Source organism: Streptopelia decaocto, assembly GCF_964273445.1.
Source record: "Streptopelia decaocto genome assembly, chromosome: 2".
NCBI classification, from domain to species: domain Eukaryota; kingdom Metazoa; phylum Chordata; class Aves; order Columbiformes; family Columbidae; genus Streptopelia; species Streptopelia decaocto.
This window is the reverse complement of record NC_138655.1, coordinates 139993951-140013366: the sequence shown is the minus strand read 5'-3', so window position 1 is coordinate 140013366 and position 19416 is coordinate 139993951. Positions and strand designations below refer to the sequence as shown.

Below are 19416 nucleotides of genomic sequence, written 5' to 3'. Positions count from 1 at the left end.
CCTCCCGGGCGCGGTGTCGGAGGGGCCGCAGGGGGCGGGTCGCAGCGGCAGGAGAGGCGCCGCCTTCCCGCCCGCCACTGCGGGGCCGGAGCCTCAGGAGGAGTCGCGGCGGTGCTGGTCCTGCTGCCGGGCGGTACGAGGTGAGCAGCGCCGAGGCCAGGGCGGGATGGGGGGGGGGGGAGGCGCGTACCCGCCGGGCGCCTCTTCAGGCCCAGCGTGCTCGCCGCCGCCCCGCGGGGGTTTCTCCGCTGCCCCGTGCCCTGGCTCCCGCCGCGGCTGCCCCATCTCCGGGCAGGCTCTGGCGGGCCTGTCGGTGGCGAGGGCCCCCAGAGCGGGTCAGGTAGTGGGGCTGGGTGCGGCCCGGCAGCCAGGACGGGCGGCCGCTGCCTGGCGGTGGCGCGGAGCCGAGGACCCTCCGGTCCGTGGCGGCCGGGCCTGGCAGCGCTGCCCCAGCTCTGCCCGGGTCACGGGGGCGGCCGGGCGGTGGGGTCGCCGGTCTTGTCACGGATGATGTTGTCGTTGCAGCTGGAGATGCCGGCCAGGACCTGGGCCCCGCCGAGCTCCTCTGGGGTAGATACCGGCGTCGCCCGGCCGTCCACTGCCCTGCCCTGGGGTTACCGGCCTGCACCCGCGCATCGGCCTCAGCCCGCGCCCGCTGAGTTCCTGCCCGAGCGGATGGTCACAGATTCGGTGATTCATTTTTCTTCTCTAGCAGTCGTTATCCAAGAGCAGGTTGTCACGTCTGTGTCACCTGGCTGACATAGCTCTGTGGTGTTTTCTTAGCTTATCTAAGGGCAAATGTCAAGTTTATATTGCTTCTACTATTTTTTTATATCTGTGAAGCCAGATATTTTGTAAATCAAAGTTGATTTTGTTGCAGTCGGTTCCTGAACAACCCACCTTTGCTACTTCTTATCATCTGCTTCCCATCTAACTGTTTACAAATTGATTGTTCAATAACTTGATGTAAAATCTGTCCGGAGGCTGAAGTTAGGCTGTTTGCTTTCCTCAGTCCTCCTCCTCCCCTCTTTTAGAGGTATGTATTATTCTGCCTCTCTTGTCCTCTCAAGAGTTCTCAAGATGTCATTTCAGTCAGTATTTTAAGTATCAAGGGTGGATTTTGTAAGTGTCTACTGACTTGAAAATCTTTATCTTATATTTAACTCTATCCTTTGCTCTTAACTTACCTTTTTCCACTTTGACCTCACCTTCTGTCCCCCTGTAAAAGGAATTTCATTAAATATCTGTTCACAATTAATCTTTCTTCTGAAGAACTGTAATAAATAAAATATTTAACATTGTGTGCTATTTTGTTTCACCTATAATTTGTTCCTTTTCCTCTAAAGTTATAAACCTTGTCTTTTGTCTTTTGTTGTATTTATGGGACCTCATTTCTGCACCATTGCTGTTCTGATTTCATCCCTACATGGTAGCGGTGTCTCTTTATGCTGGTCATTAGGCGTGCATACACACCCTCCCCCCTTTATTTTTCTTTTTACTTTTTGTGTGATTTTTCTGGTAATTAAAGTTCTCCTGATGCAGTTAGAACAGTCTTATATACTCTTTTTCCTCTGAATTGCTGTTTTGCGTTTAATGTAGTCCTTTACAGTAGCTGCCAGCTCTCTGATCTCTTCCAAATCTTAGATTATTTGCCCAAGAGTCATGTCTGCCTATTCCCTGGGGGGTTTTTATGAAGTCTGTTAGTTTTATTCTGTTCCTTACACACTACTGGCATTGAGATCACCAGAGCAATTCATCATGTCCAGATCCTCGATGCCCATTCTCCTAAGGATCCTTTGGACAAGAACTGAAAGGAGGCTGCAGTGTGGTTAAATGGTGCTGGTATCCCATTTCTTCATGGTGGTTCCAGTTCTGTCCCTAAGTTTTGTAGCACCTTCACGTCATGTGACATGAACTGAAATGGGCCTCTGTAATCACGTGGTGAATGCATATGTGTTCTATCATATTCAGTTGATGTATATCTCTTACCTGATCAAAATACAGCTATTCTCATTATGTTCCTGGGTGAGAACTAGCATGGTACAGGAAATACTGGTACTTTGGTCATGTGTTAAATACATTTCAGGTCACATCGTAAGAAAGACGTTTTTCAGTGCATACATAAAAATCGACATGGTCTGCCTCTGCCAGAAAGATTCACCCTTAGAATCCACTGGTTTTGTGGTCACTTTCACATACTGGTTTTTGTCCTTAGAGTCTCAGTCCAGTTTCAGTGAGTTTTTCCCTTCTAGTCAATGATGAAATGAAAGGTACCCATTTTTCTGGTAGCTTCCTCCAGCTTCTGAAACACAAAGCTACTTTTAATTGTGGGAGGTTATTCGCCACCCATACTGTATTCCTAGCTGATGGCTGGGTGAAGTGCCCCACTGGTGATTAGTCACCATCATATCAGCTCTTGGATGGTGGCTCAGGAAGGTGGTTTTTTCAGCTCCTTCTTTCTAGGTAGTCTGTTCTTGATTGCTCCCAAGAGAGCAACCTCATGGTTTCTCTTTTTTCCTTCTTATCCTGCCTTTCCTCATTCCTTCCTTCATTTTCAGAACTCATTCCTGTTCTACAGTGCAGAACCACTTATGCCATAATTGTGGTTTCATATGAAGTCGTCTTTCCCAGGAGTTGTTTTGTGGGTTTTTATGTCTTTGTTACAGCTTTGCTGCAGTTATGTGACCTCTCCAAAACTCTCGCAGTATTTCTTTAAATTTTCTGTGAACCTTAGCCTCTGCTCTTCTTCAAAGACTTTCTTACTGCACTGAATTTGAGTCCTATGATTCTCTTCCCTTTTATTACTGCGTGAAGTCTATCTCTTCCTGTCATTAGATTTTTGTGGAATGCTGTCCCGTGTGTTTATCTCCAGGATTTATCTTCTCTGTCTTGTCAGAAAAATTCTGTTAGGCTTATTTGTGACTTATGGCCTTGAAGCCTTTACCTTTGCACCCACAGTTAATCCTTATACATCCATGGCCAGACCTAGCAGTCTGACCTACCAGTGTCCTTAGTGATCTCATTAATAGGCCTGGACAAATTTCCCTTATTGTCTTTGCCATTGGATCTATATGTACTGCCCAATTCCCTGGCTGACAGGTGAGTATGTCAGGTGGATGTCTGTGTCATGGTGACAGCCATGACATTTGCAGCTTTGAGACTTTGGCATCCATTCCTTCCCGGCCAGTATAGGATACCACAATAATAACTTGCATAAGCTTTTAATGCAGTTCAGCTGCCATGAACTCACAGTCCTTGTGCCAGCCACAGGCCAACTATCTCTACCTTCTAATATTTTCCATAATTACCCAGTTTTCTTTACATGTTTCTCCTCATCATTCCATTGACCATTAGTTTTAGGAGCACAAGGTTATGTTGTGGTCCAGTATTCTGGGGCAGTGGAAGACAGGGAATAGGAGAAGATGGGAAAAGTGTCATTTACTTCTGTGACTGTATTATTGAAGTGCTTGAAGTATTTTATGTTTCTCCTTGTATTAGTGACACATTGCAAGACAAAATTGATTAGTGCATACTTCATTAAGGAAAAAATGTAACATGAATCTTGGAACCATGTATTTTGCTCCCAGAGGTGTTTATGGATTCTGATACCTTGTAACATTGTATGATGCTGCATTTTTCTTTCTGTTGCTTTCTGCTTTTTTTTTTTTTCCAGAAGAAGTCCTTGTAGGTTTGGTGCCTTGAAAGTATGGAATCAATCTCTATGATGGGAAGTCCGAAGAACCTCAATGAAACTTTTCTGCCAAATGTTGCCAATGGCATTAAGGATGCCAATAAGATCGCAATAGGCATAATTGGAAGTGGAGACTTTGCTAAGTCATTGACAATTAGGCTAATCAGATGTGGGTACCACGTCGTCGTGGGAAGCAGAAACCCTAAACTTGCTGCAGAGTTTTTTCCCCATGTGGTTGATGTTACTCACCACGAAGATGCAGTAGCAAAAACAAACATCATTTTTGTAGCTATACACAGAGAACATTATGCCTCTTTGTGGGACCTCAAGCATTTACTCGCTGGTAAAATTCTGATTGATGTCAGCAATAATACAAGAGTAGACCAATATCCTGACTCCAATGCAGAGTATTTGGCATCACTTTTCCCAGATTCCCTAATTGTCAAAGGATTCAATGTTGTTTCAGCTTGGTCACTGCAGTTAGGACCAAAGGATGCCAGCAGACAGGTAAATCTTGTATTTGTATTAATTTCACTTGTGTGTGAGATGAAGATGACAGAAACTGAATGTAAGCAGCCAGATCTCATTGGATTCACCCTGCCTGAATTAGCATACCTAAAAAGTTGGGCCTTTAGTTTAAGTTTTAGTAGCCAATTAAACTTTCAGAGTCTAGGTCATCCACTGTAAGACATATGAAGTGGTCCAAATTGTCCCCTGGGCTGCCTGTTTATCTTTAAAGATTGCAGAGGAAATGCGAATACTAGCCTTGACTAGACAACCGACCTTTAGATGATTACAGATAGAGGACTTGGGTTTTAAAGTCTTCTGTAGGAAATATGTTAATTTTTATCTTTATGCTCGTGCAAGGATAGAAGCAGTCTTTCCCAGTGTATTTCAGTTTCACAATTGGTTTACACAGAGTGAACCACTGAAAGAGATGTGCAGAAATCTCGGGTCCTGATCCCAGGGCTCAGGAGTCAGCTGATGTAAAAATGCTTAGATTCAATGTAACAAAGAAGTGAAAGAAATGATCTAGGTTTTAGAATGCCCCAAGATCATAAATATGAGGAGACAGAAGGAGGCACATATGTTTCTAAGTGATCATTCATTTGATCCAGAACTGCTTGGGAACATCATGTTCAAATTCCTTCCTAGTGTGTTCCCTAAATCCATCCTGCATATAGAAAAGGCAGCTTTATCATTTTCATGCTTTGCTGAAATGATACAAAGGATTTAAGCCTATGCAAGAACAGAGTCCTTCATGGCTTTATGGACTCTGAGAAATGCATGCAAAATGACTGTTGTAATGTGGCTACTGGAGGCTAAACTGAGATTTCTGATACTTCAGGTAGATTTTTTTAATGGAATGAAACTGATATAGAATTAGCATAATTTTAAAAATAACCTCACTGTACGATTTTTATCACCTTTCAGAATAGCATTGTGCTATAAGTAATTAACTTCTGTCAAAACTGATCATGTGTGCTCTAATGCACATGATCAGTGAACAGTGTTGGACAAAGTATAGCCCACTGTAACTTTTAAAGGAGCTTTAAAGTACTTTGTAGCAGTGCATTTCTTTCACTATGTAATAACTGGTCTTTAGAAGGAGCTTGTATTTGGCGGCTAGTTTTTGTCTTTTCTGTTAAACATTCAATTTTTGTGGAAATCTGGATTGTGAAATTAAGCTAAACTTGTTATACATAGAGAGGTTATACAGTTCTCTGCTTTGCATTCTGTTTAGGCTACAGCTGGTTTATAGTCATCATTCAAGATTCCAGTGTTTTTTAAAGACTCATGATTTTCTGAAATACTTTTAGCCATTGTTTCAGGTTCAATGCGGTCCTGTAGACATATCATTTGAGGGGCAGATTACCAGTGCATCCCTCATTAGCTTGTTATTAACTGCAAGAAAAAGCCAATTTTATTTTGGTCACTTTGTTGCTAAGTCAGTGTGCATATTTTCACTTTGACTGGATTTGTATGTCGTTTCATTCTCATCTTGGTGATATAAGTTGGGATAACAATTTACCCTGTTAGCAGTAGTGCTGTGGTTTTGTCCTGGAGGCCCTCAAGATTTTTTATGTTTTTTGGGGGGTTGTTTTGTTTGGCTGGTTGGTTGGGTTTTTAACCTTTGAGTCTCTTTCTCTGACTACTGACAATTCACATAACTTTCCCAACAGGTCTATATATGCAGTAACAATGTTCAGGCTCGCCATCAAGTTATTGAGCTTGCCCGTCAGCTCAGTTTTATTCCTGTTGATTTGGGAGCATTGTCATCTTCAAGGGAGATTGAAAACTTACCTCTGCGACTGTTCACTCTGTGGAAAGGGCCTGTAGTGATTGCAATTAGCCTGGCAACATTTTTCTTTGTCTATTCCTTCATTAGAGATGTAATCCATCCATATGTGAGAAATCAGCAGAGTGACTTTTACAAGATCCCGATTGAGATCGTGAACAAGACTCTACCAATTGTTGCAATCACTTTACTTTCTCTAGTGTATTTATCAGGACTTATTGCAGCCGCTTATCAGCTTCACTCTGGCACTAAGTATAGGCGATTTCCACCTTGGCTGGACAACTGGCTCCAGTGTCGAAAGCAGCTTGGTCTGCTCAGTTTTTTCTTTGCAACAGTGCATGTGGTGTACAGCCTCTGCTTACCTATGAGGAGGTCAGAGCGATACTTATTTCTCAATATGGCATATCAACAGGTAAGCCAAAAATGCCTTGACTGTATGCATGTGGCTCGTGAATACAATATATATGTTTTCTTAATATGTTCCACTGTTTTCAGTGGAGAATGTTGTGGGTTGTCTTATGTATAGCTAGTACCAAGTCAGAACAGGGACTAAAATAAACACTTGTGCGTTGTGCTCACCTTCTCGGTCAAGCTGTAGTCAAGTTTCTGTGGTATGGAGAATCAAGGAGGTGTCCTCCTTAAATCCCTGATAGTAATATGCACAAGGAGAATGTAGGATAGACAGGATAAGAGCAACAGCAGGAACCTTCTGAGTTTCTGAGGTATGTTCCTCTTCTATGTGTACTTAACATATGAGGGAAGTATGTATATTATAAATGAATTTGCAAGTGTGAAAAAGGTATAAGGGTAGATACTGTAATAGTTCTTACAGATACATCTATGTTTACAAAATGAAAATTGTGTTACTTTGTATTATTTTAGACCAGTGGTAGCAATAGTTTATTCATTAAAACTTCAGTGTACATAATCTATTGCAGGCAATAGAAATTGACTCTCAGCTCCCAGGAGCAATTGGTCTTGCATAAACCTAAAACAATCTTTGTCAAATCTGTCATTCTTCAAAAGAAGGTCTGATGCTCCTGTCTGTCAGTGGGGTAGCTTATTGTCACCTTTAAAGTGGTAGAAAAATAGAACTGCCAGAAAAGCAGCATTGCCATTCAGCACACAAAATCTGCAGGAAAGAGAGACGTGATCGAACAGAAAGAAAAGCAAGCTCAGGAAGTCAAATGGAACAAATTAACGAGGATTAGGTCCACAAATTCTGAAAGAGCTAGCACGAAAGATTTAACTTAAGAGAAAGGCAGGAAGAGCAAAACTATAAAAGGCAGCAAGAAACAGTAATTGCTCACATTCTGTATTAGTAAAGGATCCATTGATACTTTTACTGAGAAATTATCTTGGTTTTAATAACATTTTAAAACTCTCACTTGCTAATATTTCTATTCCAAGACATGCCATATCACAATAGTTCACCTGAAAGTGGAAAAATAATTGAATGTCCAAGTCTCTTAATCATTAAGGACATGACTAGTTTCTTTTTTTTCTGGTAAAGCTCTCCAATGAGAACAGTCTTGGATGTATCAGATGTCAACAGTGAAAGAGGAAAAATAACTTGTACTCAGCATAGGGAGCTGAAGCAAAACAGGAAGTGATGCTGAACTATTTCTAAATGTAACAAATTACAGCTTTTACCCAATTTATATTATAGAATTTAAGTTTCCAGGGTCTGAAAACGAGAGCTGCTTTTCTGCAGCATGTAGGAATGTGCAGATTTATGTGGTTTTATAGCATAATTGTTCTAAATAGTATATAATGTTACATTTTCTTTTAACAACTCATCTAAGGTTCAATGTTTAATGTATTTTTAATCTAACAAGAGCCAATGCCAACAATAAGGAAATAGTTGTTTTTCTGCAAGACATGAGGAAAGCTCTGAAGTATTTGACTCCTTTTTATAGTTGTCCTGTGGCTGTAGGCTTTTATTCAGCTAAATAACATCTGTTGTTTTTAGTATCCTGTAGAATAAAGTGCTTCCTTTGTGCTCTTTCATCAGGTCCATGCAAATGTTGAAAATTCTTGGAATGAAGAAGAGGTGTGGCGGATTGAGATGTATATCTCCTTTGGAATAATGAGTCTTGGATTGCTTTCTTTGCTGGCAGTAACTTCCATCCCTTCAGTAAACAGTTCCTTAAACTGGAGGGAGTTCAGTTTTATTCAGGTGAGTTACTTTTTAAATAAGGAGGTTTTGTTGTTAATAAGAATTCCTTGATTATCATTATGATGATGAATGCTTCACAACATAAGAGCTTCCCCCCCCCCCCCCACCCCGAAAATTAATAAAACCAATGTATCTTTACTTGGCAGATAAGTTAACATGAAGGCACATTAAACACTTCATGAGTGTTAGAATACGAATTTCCATTTTACACTTCTTGGTCTTAAATAACCAACACTGCTAAGAGCAAATGAGCACTAATCTATTCCTTTTTCATTGTTAGAATTTCTTACTAAATTCAAATTAGATACATTTGGACACGCTCGCTAAAGGTAATGATACTGCTGGGATATTACTATATGTAGATGCACACAACTGTTAAAATTGAAGGCTTAATTTGTCCTGCAGGATTTTTATTGCATAGCCCTCTGACAACCATGGTATCATTTATTTAGTTTTGCTTCCCTCCACTGTGTGGGAATTAAAACAGTTCTCAACTGTGTTATTCCTTTAGCTGAAAATACCTATTAGTAAAATATAAAGCTTTGTTTATTAAACGCAAAAGCTTTTCCAGGTCCTGGCATCCCTTCTGTTTCCCTCCTTCCTCAGATAAACATCTACTACAGGCAGACCTAACCAGCATAAAATACTGAGAATTATAGGCTTTAATAAACAGCTTAATGTTTGCTTCCAAACAAAATTGCCATTAGTTCTAGGTAGCAGTCAGCAATAAGAAATTTTATGAGGATTCAGTCTTGTGATAAATTTCCTAAGTGTGCACATGCAGTTTGGGGTTTTGTTTTGTTTTGTTCTCTGACTTTGGATTCAGTACTCTAGTCCTAACTTGGTCTTTTCTGATTAATGGTTTTTCAACACATCCACTGTAATAATGTTGCCTAATTCTTAGTCTGGTTACAAATTCCTGCCTTCAGAACACAGGCACAGACTTTACTGCTCAGGACTTGAGTTGCACTTCATAATTTACAGACATTTTAAAGCGGGTGGATGGGGAACACTTTGGCTGTAGTTGCCAGAGGTCTTCTGTCTGTAAGTAATGTCTTCCGTTCCCCTAAGGTTTCTATCCATGGAACACTCCAGGTAGGCCTCCAAAAGGTTTGCTGAAAAAATATTCAAATTAGAGTTCCCCTGACAGAACTGTTTATTCTCACTCATGGTTTAGAGCCTTCAGAGGGTGTAAATACCCATTTTGTATTGTTACACCAACCCTGCCATCCAGAGTTCTCTGTGCAGCAACAATAGTACTGCTCTTGGGTGATGTAAAACGTTAATGCAAAAGGGCAAAATACATATTCGCTCATGAGTGAAGTGATGGCTTTATCCAATAATGACTTCTATCCACAAATCCAGCATTTGTATCTTATTTTTCCTTACTAAAATTTCCAAAGTTCAGGCTTGTGTGACTGAGTCAAAATCCACACAATGATCATATAATGATATGTCTACAAGGGCATTTTTTATTGTGTCATGTTTACTGCAGTTATTTCCACTGTAAATAAAGTCAAAATAGTTCCAAATTTAAATAATTATGAACTTTCATGTCATCTGTCAGTATTTTGAGGAATTTGATTTGGAACAAGTTGTCTGCTCTGGAGTTATGTTACAGTTGATTCTGCATCACATGCTGAAGAGAACTTATATTGGTAATTAATTATGCCCATTTGCAATTTTTTCATCACAAAAAGTATTGAACTACTAAAAATTGCCTTAAAGCTAATGATCATTAAAGGTACTTTGCTTTGTCATTAATTATTTCTCAGGATGTAAGTTGTTCTTCATTTAGTTATTTTTCCTCCAAAAATCCTCTTGCTTTATTCAATCAGAAAACGGACTTTCAGTGATTCCTCACTAGACTTAAAGGGGTCTGCATTTCTGCACAAGCTTCATCGTACTCAGTGTGCAAGCAGAACAGATAAAACATCATAATACTTGTTGTCTATTTTTCTTCTACTGAAGTGCAATGTGATGAAGTGAATTTGAACTTAATTTTCTCAATCCTCTCCAAGTCACAGTGGAACTATTAGCCCACCATCTCAGTGCTGCTTATTTTAACTGGGAAAAGCAGCATGTCTCCAGCTTTAGTCTTGAATCTCAGATGATTTGCCACAATAATTGCTGAACTTGTTTTGCATCTGACAGATGAAGAATCAGTCACACTCATCACTGGCACACTTGGCCGGTTTTTCAACTCAGAACTTCCCACTGAGAACAACATACTATTGCTTGCTCATCTTAGTAAATACAGTTTCATCAAAATAAGGGTCTGGCCTCCCCTAAAGAGTTTCACCACTAAAATATACTCAGTCTTGAGTCCTACTAGGAAAATCTGAGTTTAGGCTAAAGAAATTATTAACATATACAATATAGACTATTTTCTATTCTTCTACCAGTAGAACAAGCCCCAAGCAGCATCTCCCATAGCTACAGTGATTCAAACAGACCTCTACCACAGTCTTTGTAATACTGTAAAGAATGCCGATTGTGAATGTTTTTGCCCAGAAATCATTGCTGTCTTTGATATCTCCCTTTAAATCAGTGCAAATCAGGCATTTACACAGTATGAAGCTGATCTTTTTGTGAACATTCTTTTTGTCTGCTAGCACAATCCTAAAGTTTTTTGGAGACAGTATTACTTGTTTGTTTGTTTGTGTGTGTGCATACTGTAAGGAAGGCTGCCTTGCCTTGGTTCTCCCACAAGAGTAGGGTACTTTTCCCCCAGAGTAAAGAAGAATGAGGCCTGAGTATTTAGCAAGTTTATGAGTAAGATTCCAGTCAGAATTGCTACAGCATGTTTGAGTTTAGCAATATCCTGTTACTGGGGAATCTGAAGTATACCTTGCATAAACAAAGGCTTTGGAAAATACCTTTTGTATATATAAATCACTTGGAACTACTTGGCCATTGTGAAGGTAAAAATTCCTGAAGCATTTTTGTCTCACAGCAGATTTGTGTCTTTTTAGATGTACATCTTCCTGGTAGCATTTTAGGGATTTTTCTCCTGCATCTTTCACACTCCTCTAACACTTTTATTTTTTTCCCCCGAAACAATGCCAGTTTGTCCAGTTTACCAGTGGCCTTGGCTGGCGATCTGCCACATTAGCTACAAAAACTGACTTTGATCAGGAAGGATGAGAAACAAAACAGGCAAGACTTAGAGAAAAACTAAAAGATTGGAGAGTCCATAGGAAATGTGCTAATCCATTACTCAGCTTCCAGGAAACACAGTATTATGGAAAATAAGGAAGCAAGGTAACCAAAGATGTTCTTCCCCTTTTCCCAGCAGCCATCCTAGAGCCTAGGCAGGGGGCTCCCAAGACTTAAAACTGAAATTGCTACTCCGTCACCAATGTGAATTTACCAGTGAAGGACAAATATCCCTTCTTGCTGCTTTCAAAGGTCCTCTGCTCTTAAAGAAGTTAGCATCCCATGCCTGTCCTGGCCTCCCTGTGATAACATTTGTGTAATTGATCTTCCAGCTCTCATAGACATATTCATCCCTTTCTTCTTCTGTCTTATGAAGCCAGGAAAGGACGACAGAAATACAGTATGTATATTCCATCTGAAGCACAACTGCATTTCAGGAAATCCATTGTCTTTAATCTCTGTATTCCCTCCTACTCATTGTCAAGTCATAAACCTGTGCAGAAGAAAATAACCTTGCATACCTGACTGACAGCAGCTCTCTTTCCAGTATTAAACAGATTGCTTTCTAGCAATTAATAACTTCCACAGCACAACTATAATTTATTTCTCAATGATTGAAACACCTCTTATGTTAGCATCCTTAGGGGTGGTCAACTTTGGAGTATGGCTTTCTGCTGCTACCGCTGGCCAAGATTTATAGTATGATCCAGTGCCACCAGCTCATGCTATTTTTACCATTCAGCTGCCCAGCAGTGCATTTTTCTGCACTAATTGATGTTGTCTTGTCCAAGGCTGCTTCAGTCAGTTCTGAGTTTCCTCGTGTTGCTACTGTATAGCCATTGCTGTAGCCTTTGAACATTTGCAGATACAGAAAAATCAAGTCTTTATAATAAAACCGTAGAAGTTTTGTACTGACACGGCCTCCTACAGTGCGGTTTTATGTAGGCAGCAAAGGCAGCCAGTCTTGCGTCTGCTTCTGGAAAAGCCTTTGTCAGTAGCTGCAAGCTGGGATAAATGCTCTTAATGGAACTTTCCAGTGCAGATCTGCTCTGACTGAACAAACCAGAGACTGCAGAATGCTAAGTTGTGTGGAGAACATCCTCTTTCTAGCTATGTGGTGTTATTACTGTCAAAAGTATAGCACAAAAATAGGGCAATTAAGGGCCTGGTAGAAGAAAATACCATCAGCAGCTGACAGAAGCTCCTTTAGGAGTGTTTTTATTGTCAGATTTTTTACGTGAATGGTTGAAATACTCCAGTACACACTAACACATGCCCTACCCATCAAAGAAACATATAGCAACTTTCCACAGGGAAAGAAAAAACACCTAGATGGATCATATGTTTTTCTTGTCCTTGTGCTGTTAGTTCAAAATGTACTGATAGATGTCCTGATGGACTTCTTAGCTTCCATTTTGACCATTAGATAGAAAGATATACATACATGTCTCAAAACTGTAGTTTGTAGATAGAATTTAAATGAGCATTGATTTTTTTTTTTTTTTTTTTTTTTTTTTTAATTTGGGAAGAGTCTGTATAACATTTGCTTCCTGTTTCTTTTTCAATAGTTGTTATAGTTCTCATCAGTAAGCCTGATGAAGAAATGAGGGATATGATTCACTTGTGCCCTTTTCTTTGCTGGCAGTGATGTAACAGCACTGAATTCAGGACAGTCACACCAGCAAAAATCCACAATAACATACTCAAACATCAGGTTTGATAGTATTGTTTGCTGTCCAAATTTCCTACCAGGACTTCCGTTCAGATACTGCATATGCCATTTTCATATCCACGAGTGACTGTCTAATTGTTCTGTTTCTTATGGAATATTTTGGCAGAAAATTGTTCTTTTTTAAAAAAGAGTGTGGCATATCTAAAATGTGCCAACATGGCTCTGAAACCATTGGCAAAAATGCATAAATATTGGCAAGTTAAAAAACATGGTACTAATCTCTAGAAATTAACAAAAGTATTTTCCTTTTTATACTGTTATAATCATGAATCCTTGCAAACGGTGTTAGCTCAGACATTTTCCTTTCCCTAGAAACTGGTTAATCTTGAAGCAGAAAGAACTAATTCTTTCACTTATTATCATAGACCATTAGGCTGCATTTTTCTTTGCTTCTTCGTTTACTGGAATTAAAACATAACTTGGTAGTCAGTTACCATTTTTAATATTCATTTTCTATTTCAGTGATTTTCTGCAAATGTTTCCCAGCCAACTTAGCCATTACATACATCTTGGCCCAAAAGAGTTTTTCTTCATTTGATCACCATTAGAATTCGAAGCATAGTAGTCTTTTTTTACCGTGGTTTGGGAAAATCAAAGTTAATACGTTTAACTCAAGTCTGCAGAGCAATACAACTACAGGCTTCTTAAAAGGCAGATTCACAGAAATGGTGAATAACCCCTATTGGCACCACCTTCTGTAGCATGCTCTAGATTGCATGAGAACAGGTGGGAACCTTCTACTTCATGTTTCATCCAGCACTACCTGTTCATGATAAACTGCATCATTGCCTTGTGCCCAAGTTCTGCAGCCCATTAATCAGGAGGCAACAGCTGCTGGAGAAAGGCGAGGGATGATTTGTGCTAACTGGACAAGAGGATGCAGGCCATTGTGAGGAAGAAGCAAACTGCACTTCTCAGACTGATAAAAATCTGGAGTGATGGGCCCAGATCGCTTCCAGCAGAATTGCACCGTTCCATAATCATGAATATTGGAAGTGACATACCCTCCTAGTTTAGAAACAGGGGACTTAACTTCCAATCACAACTGATGTTGTTCAACAACTTCACTGGGATTGTTCCTTATTCACATACATATCCTGAGGTTGATTTCCATTACTTAGAATTTGGGCAAACGTCTGCATTTCAGCTTTGACTAAGGGCTATAGATGCTAGCAGAGATATGTTGTAAATCAGTGCTCAATCCGTAGTTTTCAGCACATGAGAACTTAAAGCCACATATTGGTGATTCAAAATAGTGTATAAGTAAGAGATTTTTAACATGATGCCTAGTAGAAATGTTAGAGTAATGGGTTAGAGCTGTTGAATGAAGGACCAAGTACTATTGTCTCTTCTTTTTTTCCCTCTTTTCTCTTTTTCAAAGTCTACACTTGGATATGTTGCTCTGCTTATAAGTACTTTCCATGTACTGATTTATGGATGGAAAAGAGCTTTTGAAGAAGAGTACTACAGATTTTATACACCACCAAATTTTGTTCTTGCCCTTGTTCTGCCTTCCATTGTAATTCTAGGGAAGATCATTTTACTTTTGCCATGCGTAAGTAGGAAGCTGAGGAGAATTCGAAGAGGATGGGAGAAAAGCCATGTTATAGAAGAAGCGAGCGGATCTCTTCCACATCTCTCTCCAGAAAGGATAACTGTGATGTGATGACAGACTAATATTTGTTAGCACTGTTCTAGATGTTTGAGTTGTTGGGGTTTGGTTGGTTGGTTGGTTGGTTGGGGTTTTTTTGTCCTAAATTTCTGTTTTTAGGAGATTAGTTAAAGAATGAATAAAGTCACTGTGGACTTGCTTGGCATGTAGTACAAGCTCTTAACCAACCTATGAGAAATTTATAATTAGAAGACTACTCCTTTAGATAATTACAAAATATTTTTGGTTTGAATTACAGAGGGCAGATGATTATGAAATCAGAAATTTTAAATGCTTCTTTGCACAGTTATATCACGAGTATTTTATTATAACCACGCATTCCAGATATTTCCTTGACTTAGAGCATATGTGTCAGAGTGCTGCTTATTAATACCACATTTTCTGGGCAGTATTTCTTTTATTAAAACCACACTTCTGGGATAATGAATTCAAGATATAGACTAATAGAGTGAATAATTTAGGAAATAATCAGGTATTGAAACAACTTATCTTAATTTGTAATGATGTATTGCACATGTACAGTATATTTATTTGGGTGTGGTTTTACACCATTCCTTCATTTGAATATGCAAAACCAGTTTCAACGATGTTATAATTGTACATCTTGTAAGCAAATGATATTGTACTAACAAGTGTTTTCAAAGTAGCACATAGGATTTTAGACCTTCAGCATCTCTTTATTTCTATACATCATATAATGAAAATTCAAAATGGTGTTTTACATGCATACAAACACTTGCAGATATGTGTGCAAGCAAGTAGTTATTGATTTTGGAATGGTTTTGAAATATCAGGAGTTGTTTTAAAACAAACCAAAACAAAACAAGCTGAGAAATCTTCAACAATAAAAATCCATTTTCACTGTGAAACTTCCAGTATGTTAATACAACAGGGAAGCATCACAACACTCATGTTCTATATGTTTCTACACTGGAGTTTCTGTTATTATATATGAATTTCCCAGAGTCTGTCTTAAATTCTTATTATCTTTTTGTGTAAATCCAATCTTCTATTTTTATATAAAAGTCTTACTTTTACAAGTGTTACTGGGATATGCCTGAATTTTGAGAAACAAAATTATTATTCTTATACTTAAAAATGAATTTATCTCTAAAACTTGACATTTGCATTTCCTGTGAGATTCAAAAGAACATTCACAATTATTTATTACTACTGCTGTGTCAGATTCTAATCTTCTCTAACAAAATAGCCAAACTCAACTCATACCTTCCAGCTACTCTTGCTTAATTAGCAAAACCCTTATTTCAGTGAATCAGAATGTGTTATTTGTCCTAATTTTCTTGTATGAAATCATATTTTTCTTATCTGTATTTGCACTGTTTAGGATCTTTTGACTTTTATAGCTGAACCTGCACTGCTTATTTATTACTTTTCAAGAATTTGTCATCGATGTGATACATCAGAAATATACAGGACTTAAGCTTGAATTTATCCTGAAACATCACTAGTCCTGTAAATCTCATTATCACTGTAATGAAATCAACAGTTCAATAGAACTAGAGAATCTAGACTCAAACTCTGCCTCCAGTTACACTAGCCTAAATCTAAAGAGTTCATGCTAGTTGTTCTTAATTACATTAAGAGGATTTTAATGGGATAAATGCAATGCTACATTCTGCCCCAGTCCTGAGCAAGAAACCTGATTAAGCTCACTAGAATGGGATGGTATAACTCAGAGCAGAATTTCGTACCTCTGAAGAAATTTAGAAACCATTACTGTTGACAATCTGATTACATTCCAAAATTAAATATGCTGCTATTATTTTATAGTAGTTCTACACTTCTATAGAATAGGTAATTAACATTATATAATTTGATGCAATAGCGATAATATTGCAGACCTAAGATACTGTACTAATTGAAAATTACTATCAAAGTCCATATATGTACTGTAATGCAACCACTGACAGTATATACAGAAATGTATTGGCCCTCTTTCCTATGCAAAAAGTTATTTCATAATTAAATTTATTCAAGAATGTTTAAACTGTTAAATTTTGAACTGCCAAAGGTGTCTGGAGAGAATAATGTTGTATTCCTTTTTTCAAACTGTGTGTGTAGAAACTTAAAAATGTGGTTTGATTTTATGTTACTTGAAAGACTGAAATATTGAAGTATTAATAAATAGATGATATTTTTAGATCAAATATATGAAAACGTTTTGTTAAATATTTGTGCTACAAAATTACGTATGGTTTCCCATTAGGCCCTGTAGCTTCTAACTGGAATAATAAGTTTGACTTGTGATTTAACACTTTGTAGTGTTCTTCAAGGGCCATTCACTCTAATGAAACACTGTTAAGTCTGAAAGTAAAATGACACTCATGCATTTACTACACATTATGTGTCTTATCATGCACATATTTAGTCACATAAGGAATCTTTATTCATGTGATCAAAAGTATTGATTTCTATAGAAGAACTCACATGAGGACTTCTCACTGGAAAAAGACCTGAGACTAAAAGTTCAATTTCAATTGCCTAAATAGAAACAACTAAATTCATTTAAATGTTTTAGTTACTTAGGAGAATAAATATATATTTTGAGGAATAGCCTGCTATAAAAATATTTTTGTGTAGCTTTATATAAATTACTGCCTAATGAAAAATGAATAATGAAATAAACTTCATTTATCTTGGTTACTGTTCAGTAAAAAAAAATAGTGCTTAATATGTAATACAGAACAGTATACATCATGTTTGAAAATGGAGATCTCTATGTATTTAGCAACAGATTGTTTCTATGGATATTAAGGTATTCTTTCTTAACATTGTCTAAAATACAGTTCTATTTCAGATTCCATATGTGTTATTAATTTTATCTTACAATTCTATTAACTGGCAACTATGTACAAGTTAATTAAGTACTCATGTCCTTGAATTATTTAGAGATTAATTACATTGTAATTGTTTTGAAAGTTCTTTGCATATCTAGCTTGTGGTAATGGTTACTGTGAATTGGTGCCTCATTTAACTTCTTGTTCCAACATTGTGCATCATATGAAGTGCCAATGTGAGAAAACACATTTGTATTTTTATTTGGCATTAATTGCCTATAAAATTGTGTGTGTGTGTCTATATGTGATTAGCTATACATGCTGCCCAACCTAGCACTAAGGGAAATTATTAATGTAAAGCAATGAGTTTCCAAGTGGCTATAAATTTCACAGGTATGAATATAGTTAGGACCATCTTTCCTCTGAATGTGAAGATTTCCTTTGAAAGTTATATATATCAGGTGCATAAAAATTAGATAGAGTTTTTCAGTATAATATTTTCATATATGCAGTGGTAATGGATGCATATGCATAGTTCTTTTCAGACAGTGCATCTCCTAATACACAAATTTTTTTATTTCTTGCCTATTCACTCTGTAGTATTTTCTATCAATGTAATGAGTAATGTTGCAGTACTGATATTGTATCATGATATGATACTGCTTGAATTAATTAGATTACAGCCTTTAAAATTAATGACACATTGAACTGACTTGAACAATGATCTCTATCATTATGTGTTGTTCCTCATGCCTTGCTGGCAGTGTCTTGCAGTGAGCATAGTATGTCTCCCATGTGCAATATTCTCTTTGTAGTTGTGTTTGTCACTTTGTTTGTGCTGTCTCTCTGAACAGGGCTATTATAAATTATTAGTAATGCTTTTATCTATTTTTCCATAGACTGTGTTTTACACAAAAAAATCAATAAAAAGTCAATGTCAGGTATTTGGCTTTTTCTTCTGTGCTTGTGTGTAATAAATTTTAGCTCGCTTTTCTTTATAATATATGTGTGCTCCAATGAACATTTTCTGTGAGAGGTAGAACTTGAATGTGTGTTCTTAAAAAAATTCTGAAGGGCAGTTGGTTTCTTTTGCAGTGGCTGGGTAACACATATTTCACACAGACACGCTGGAAAGTTATATCCCATCTCCTGCTGTAAGATATTCTCCATGTTTTCAGAACACAGAGTGAACACTACAGTACTGTCAGCATATATTTAGTCCACTTCTAATTCAACAAAGTTTGGCGAAAGTGAGACTGCTAGGCACAAGTAAGTTTGCCAGGTGGAGACACTCTTCCTGTGTGTGAGAGAAAAGCATTACTGTTCAAATGAGAAAAACAGGTGAGCCACTTTGCAGTCCTTCATTTGGAAATATATAACTTTTTTCAGAGAGGCTTATGCCAACATAAGAGGAAGGAGGCAAAGAATACCTGAGAGGTGAAATCCTGCTTAACTAGAGGTCAGTAGCATAAACTGTTCTCAGTTCAGACATGTCAAGATGCATGAGTGAGTGAAGTTGGCAAGGTTTGTGTTGCTTTCACATTGTTACATAGCCTTCCTATTTTCCCAAACGGAATTTAGGTATTTTTAGAGTTCAAAATATTTAATACCTATTTGTGCCATGCCTGATGTAAAAGTAACGTTTTGGTCCTTTAGATCTTTCTTTCCTTAGAGTTTTTTATTTTAAATTTCACCTTGTTCCACTGAGTGCTGATACAATGCCAGCAGCTGGGGGCCTGGACTTACACCTTTGTCCAGCTGTACTTTGTACTGTACAAAAGTGTAAGTTCTGTCACTCTGGCTTATTGCACTTCTTTAGAATAATTAAGATCAGCTTGAAAGTACCCCTTAAATCTATATCACTCAATAACCTGAACACTGTGTTT

General features: G+C 38.1%; 1 protein-coding gene across 3 annotated transcripts; it reads left to right on the top strand.

The window, feature by feature from the left end:
- On the top strand, nucleotides 1–18470 carry STEAP2 (STEAP2 metalloreductase). 3 transcript variants are annotated; one of them, XM_082043944.1, is made up of 6 exons: nucleotides 1–140; nucleotides 526–690; nucleotides 3677–4198; nucleotides 5875–6402; nucleotides 8005–8169; nucleotides 14442–18470. In XM_082043944.1, exons 3-6 carry the CDS (start codon nucleotides 3707–3709, stop codon nucleotides 14724–14726), a joined length of 1470 nt encoding a protein of 489 aa, XP_081900070.1. In that variant the 5' UTR covers nucleotides 1–140; nucleotides 526–690; nucleotides 3677–3706; the 3' UTR covers nucleotides 14727–18470. The 3 variants fall into 3 exon arrangements, with proteins under 3 accessions (XP_081900070.1, XP_081900071.1, XP_081900069.1); XM_082043945.1 differs by having other exon boundaries at nucleotides 3674–4198; nucleotides 14590–18470; XM_082043943.1 differs by having other exon boundaries at nucleotides 3674–4198.
- The last annotated feature ends 946 nt before the right edge of the window (nucleotides 18471–19416 follow it).